Source organism: Gastrolobium bilobum, unplaced genomic scaffold (genome assembly GCF_033153095.1).
Source record: "Gastrolobium bilobum isolate Gb01-03AN ecotype WA unplaced genomic scaffold, APGP_CSIRO_Gbil_v1 utg36536, whole genome shotgun sequence".
Taxonomy (NCBI): domain Eukaryota; kingdom Viridiplantae; phylum Streptophyta; class Magnoliopsida; order Fabales; family Fabaceae; genus Gastrolobium; species Gastrolobium bilobum.
In genome coordinates, this window is record NW_026896181.1 from 19,515 (window position 1) to 23,693 (window position 4,179).

The 4,179-nt window shown below is 34.1% G+C and overlaps 1 protein-coding gene across 1 annotated transcript; it reads right to left on the reverse strand.

Moving 5' to 3' along the window:
* Nucleotides 1–1,862: 1,862 nt before the first annotated feature.
* LOC133298147 (arabinosyltransferase RRA2-like) lies at nt 1,863–4,179 on the reverse strand. Its single transcript, XM_061497388.1, has 2 exons — nt 3,832–4,179; nt 1,863–3,335 (listed from the first exon to the last, which is right to left on the reverse strand). The coding sequence occupies exons 1-2, from the start codon at nt 4,003–4,005 to the stop codon at nt 2,220–2,222; spliced, it is 1,290 nt and encodes a 429-aa protein (XP_061353372.1). The 5' UTR covers nt 4,006–4,179; the 3' UTR covers nt 1,863–2,219.

The window sequence follows — 4,179 nt, forward strand, 5'->3', positions numbered from 1 at the left end:
TATCCATGCGGTTACTGTTTTTGGCTATGGGCAGAGCAAATAACATGATAAACTTGATACCAAGCTCGATGGTGAAACTGATACCAAGGGGTAATGTGGTCACCGTTTTGTACCTCGATAAACTTATCCGGATTTCAATACAAATACCACCTTTCAAAGTGCATTCTGGAACAGTATTTTTCAGACAAATAACATGCAATACTGGATAGATAGGCAATTGACATTGATGGGTAAATTTCATCAAATCCATGAACCAAACGTGGACAATCACAAAGCCAGAATCACTTTGATGGGAAACTCAGCAAAACACCTGAACCAAACACCCCCTAAGGGTTTAATGTTTAGGAGATAAAATTATCTCTTATACATACATAACAATATGTGAAATTTATTTTTTTATCTATTTTCTCTTCACGTAATCCCACATATTTTTATGTGTGTAGAATATAATTTTATCTTTTATAATATGACAAATATTAAACCTATAAATTAAACCTCATAGATTGAAAAAAAACATGTCACGTTGTAGGTCAATAACATATGCTAAACCTCATAGGTTAAAAAATATATAATAAAAACATGTCAAAAAATATTAATTTTAAAAAATCACATAAATTAATATAATTGATAAATGGTTATTTTCATGGTAATTTGCAAATATTTCATTATATGTAACGTGGATTGAAATTTTTTTTAGCATCTCCTTTAAATCAATAACTAATATATATATATATATATATATATATATATATATATATATATATATATATATATATGAGGTAGGATCATTTGACATCGGTGTCAAATTTGAAATTTGACACCTCATCTAGATCAAAAAAGATTAATTGTGTCATATGCTTACAAATCAGAGTCGTTGATTTTTTTTTATTAAACGGCTCTCAGATGAGGTGTCAAATTTAAAATTTGACACCGGTATCAAAAAATCTTAACTCTATAGAGAGAGATTATCTCTAATACTAAGAATAAGGACTGAAATTTATTATGTAAGAATAAATAATTGAACTAGTCCCAAAGAATGTCCCAATTTCCAACGTAAGTTTGGTCATCCATTAGATAACAGAAAATCCATCTTCTAAATAAAATAACTGGTACATAAGTTTTTGTTTAATGATGTTTATCTATTCCCAGGTGTTTAATGATATATATCAAGAATTAGCGTATCAAGAAAGTTGTAGATATGTAAGAAAGAAACCGTTTTGACTAATGTGTTATGACAAGAAAAAGACTCAAATTCCTGTTTATTCATATAAAAAAAAATGAAAAATAGATATTTATGGAATCAACCATAGATATTCTATTAGAATGAAAATGGGCTACGGACATGAAGGGAGAAATTTTCCTAAAGAGTTTTGTTTCCTTAACCAGGTATGGCCCAGATAACAGGTTATATTGTTCTCACAAAATTTTATGGGTACTATTTGTACTCTTACATACATTGACTTGCCTAAACTTTAATCAAACCCTTCAGAATTTCTGCATACCACCAAAACTCAATTCTCCGATATAGCTGTCATGTGATTCATGACTCATGTTAGGCATGGAAAAATGAGAAACCAGCCATGTGATCAAAGATAAATAATGACAGGAAGGGGCAAATATACTAGATGTGACAAAGCTCCGGGCCGGGGAGGCTTCAGACCATGTGGTAGGAAAGAAGAGCCAACAAAAGACCAATAAATTTTGATGAAATAATTGCAACAAGCACCGAAACACTATAACAAGTATTCAAGATCTGGCATATCATTTCCCTTTTCGGCTGGTTGCACATTTTCCAGGTTAATGCTGAAAAATCAATGCGTAGACCCTAGAGTCTAAAGATCCCCACAAATATCTCTGACTAGTCATTGCATCGTTGCTATTACATATCCCCAAAACTGTAATACAAACAGTAAATTTCTCTCCTTCATATTTAAAAAAAAAATAGCCACGAGTACACCATGAAACATCACCCAAGTTCATTACAGAGACATTGAATTTCAACCCCATAACAAAAGAGGACATATACAAAGTTAAGAGTACAGAGTACAGGAAACCTGTTTAATCATCAAACATAAAAAATTGTAAAACTGAAACCGCAAATTGCAATGAGATAGAAATGATCCTGGGAGGTGAACTAAAATGACTGCCTCTGTATCACATCAATTAGAGCATATAAATCCTTCCCGTGTTAGAACCAAATTTATTTTTTCATGTTCCTGCTAGTCAGAACCATCTGGGAAATGATCCAATGCATATTGTTTCCCATTGATATAGAAATCAACCACTGCCTTCATCCTTGCAAATTTATCAGGATGGTAGTTAACATGCACAATCACTGGCTTCAACTTCTTAAGTTTAGCATCTTTTCTGACAGTCTTAAATAGAACCTTACTGTTCATAAAAAGGAACATATCCATTGTTCTCTTGGCAGCATGGAGACCATCATAACCAGGATGTGAAGGGAAAAAGAGCTCTTCATTAAAAACAGCCTGGTCCCACGAAGTACTTTCTCTAGAAAGCCTGCCAGCAACACGATCCAAGAGCTCAATTGAAGGAATAGTAGGCCTTATGTAAAAGAAGCCAGAGTTATAAACCCATATTCTCATTGTATGAGCATATCTAGCCCAACCCATTTTAGGTTCATCAAAGACATCATTAAACCCATAAGCTGTCCTATTACAATGACCATCAGACATTGACTCCACATCTGAATCCCTATAAAGATAATCAAAAGGGTTCTGCAAATACACAATATCAACATCCGAAAGAAGAACACTATAACCCAGTTGCAGAAACTCTCTCAGAACACGAAATTTCAATCCTGAAACAGCATGGTTACCGCCTTTCTTAGCTATTGAATCAACATCCTGATCCGGATCTCTTCTATAAACAGGAACATCATTTGATTTGCAGAATTCCTCAATGGTGTCATCCAATGCAACCACCAAATAATTAGGTATGCCAACCTTCTTAATGTTGGTGAACCAGAGTTGCAACATCTCCTTAACATTAGAGTTAGCAAGTACAACAACAAGTTCTTTATAAATAGCAACTTCTTCCAAGATCTTAGCCAATCTGGGGTTCACAGATTCATCAGGAAGCACAGTTGGATTGGTTCTGAGACCCTTAACAGTGCCAAAAGGCCCAGCTTTATGCTTCTCACCCAACACAACAACTTGTTCATGTGCATGACCCTTTACTTGCTCAGCCAAACGAAGCTTTTCCATTAGAACTTTAACCTGTTTCTTCAATTCAGAATTTCTCTCTTTCGCAGACAGAATATCCACTTTCAGCGCATTAACTTGTTCCCCAGATTCGCACGCAGATAAAACCATCTAACACAATCAATAAGAACCCATCCAAATCAAACATATAAATTAAAGGTAAAGGATTTATCGACATAAGTTATTTACGGCCCAAAAACGATGTCATTTTGGAACGAAAAGCATGTGTTTTTTGTAATTCTAAATACATTACATGATTATATTAGTCTTTATCGTTATAATTTTTTAGGGAAAAATGTTTATCATTTTAAATGACATAATTTTGTGTTATTTTTAATGAAACTACGTCGTTTTGGTGTGTTTTCACGTTCTCTCTCCTCCGTTTTCTTTTTATTTCTAGTTTTATAAATTAAAAAAAATGGCAAAACACACAAACGAAGTAGTTTCGTTAAAAAATGACACAAATTATGTCATTTAAAACGAGAAAGACTAAACTCAATTTTTTAATCTTATAAACGTGGCCGGAGATAAATACTTTTCTCATAAATTAAATAAAATTCCTAAACAAAATTAATGCACCAATTAGGGGAAATGAAAAAAAAAAAACCTTAGGGTTTCGAATGGGAGAAGAAGTGGAAGATGAGGTGAAGAAGCCATTGGGTAACAAGAAGGCGAAGACGCAGCCGATAAGAACGCCGATCGCCACCGCAACAAAGATTCGAGATCCAACGGCTGATTGTCCTTTTTCTCTGGTCAGCAACGCGTCTCTACGACCCGCCATGCTGACTATCAGTAGCGGATCAAATTTGAAACCCCAAACGAGATTGAGAATTTGAGATTGAGATTTCAAACTCACATCACAAGCACTGTATAGTGGTTTACTTTACTCCAGTCGACAAGTGAAGTGAGTAAAGTCTTTCTTTACTCCAGATTGAGATTAAGTCGTCACTCCTTG

Excerpts from the sequence above, each read along its gene's own strand:
- LOC133298147 (XM_061497388.1), bottom strand. The coding sequence starts at position 4,005 with ATGGCGGGTCGTAGAGACGCGTTGCTGACCAGAGAAAAAGGACAATCA. Across the intron at positions 3,336-3,831 it reads CTCCCATTCGAAACCCTAAG|ATGGTTTTATCTGCGTGCGA; the intron begins GTTTTTTTTTTT and ends TGATTGTGTTAG.